The following is a 1,260-nucleotide window of genomic DNA, read 5'->3' on the forward strand; positions in this document are numbered from 1 at the left end:
TCTCTGACATGTCTCTAACGTGTCTCTGACATGTCTCTAACGTGTCTTTGACATGTCTCTAACGTGTCTATGACGTCTCTCTGACATGTCTCTGACATGTCTCTAACATGTCTTTAGTACATCTTTGACATGTCTCTAACGTGTCTATGACGTCTCTCTGACATGTCTCTGACATGTCTCTAACATGTCTTTAGTACATCTTTGACATGTCTCTAACATGTCTTTAGCACATCTTTAACATGTCTTTGACATGTCTTTAACGTGTCTTTGACAGAACGTGTCTCACTGAAGGCGGCGGCCATGGCGGGGTGCTCCATGGCGGGCTGGCAGTCCCCGCTCGGCAGGTCCGGTCTGGTGAAGTCTCGGCTCTTCTCGTTGTTGTATTTGACGTTGAGGCTGTTGAGTTTGGAGAAGCTGATCCTCAGAGTGCAGCAGCCGTTATAGATGTTCTGTCCGTCCAGAGACTGAAGGACGGGGGGACACAGACAGGCAGAGACAGAGATGGACAGAGACATAAAACAACATCAAAATAGAGCTTGTTGATCAAAAAGACCATAATGTCCTAAAATCCTTGAAACACCTGAAAATGTCCCATTCTGGATGCGTCCTCAAATTCCAAAAATCCTAAAAACATCCTAAAATCCATGAAATGTCCTGAAATTCTAGAAACATGTATGGGGCTGCTGTGACTGTCCCCTGTCCCCAGAAGTTTCCCCCAGGTAAAGCATGCTGCATGTCCCTGTCCTCTTGTCTCTGTGTGGACTGGCAGCTGTCTCTCACCAGTTTGGCGGACTGGGCGGACGCTCCGTCCGGATACTGCAGCAGCGCCTGGAACTGGCTGTTCTTGGTGAAGACGATGATCCGCAGCACCGTGCCGAACTTAGAGAAGATCTGAGGGAACAGGAAACGCATCACAGCGTTACAGGAAGTCTCAACGTCTCCTGTTTCGCGGTCAAAAGACGCCGCAGCAGCGGTCTGCTGCTGTTGTTGTTTACCTGGCAGAGGGCGTCCAGCGTGACCGGGTACACCAGGTTCTCCACCACCACCCTCAGCACAGTGCTCGGAGCCGCCACGGCGCCATCCACATGAGACGTGGTGAGGGCCCGAAGAGCCGCCTGGGCCCTCTGACAGAGGGGACATTAGCATCAGCACAGGCTAACGGAGAGCGAACACATGCTAACTGCAGACAGCTAACACATGCTAACTGTGGCTAACTGCAGACAGCTAACACATGTTAACTGAGGCTAACTATAGCTAACA

General features: G+C 50.6%; 1 protein-coding gene across 1 annotated transcript; it reads right to left on the reverse strand.

Annotated features, from left to right (window-relative positions):
• Positions 1–286: 286 nt before the first annotated feature.
• On the reverse strand, positions 287–1,124 carry LOC121966555 (polypyrimidine tract-binding protein 1-like; the record flags this gene model as incomplete). The annotated part of the gene is made up of 3 exons (XM_042516633.1): positions 287–464; positions 781–891; positions 996–1,124. Coding segments are annotated over 3 exons (418 nt in total), but the record flags the coding sequence as incomplete, so codon positions are not given.
• Between the last annotated feature and the right edge of the window lie 136 nt (positions 1,125–1,260).

This window comes from Plectropomus leopardus, unplaced genomic scaffold (genome assembly GCF_008729295.1).
Source record: "Plectropomus leopardus isolate mb unplaced genomic scaffold, YSFRI_Pleo_2.0 unplaced_scaffold2502, whole genome shotgun sequence".
In the NCBI taxonomy this organism is placed as follows: Eukaryota; Metazoa; Chordata; class Actinopteri; order Perciformes; family Serranidae; genus Plectropomus; species Plectropomus leopardus.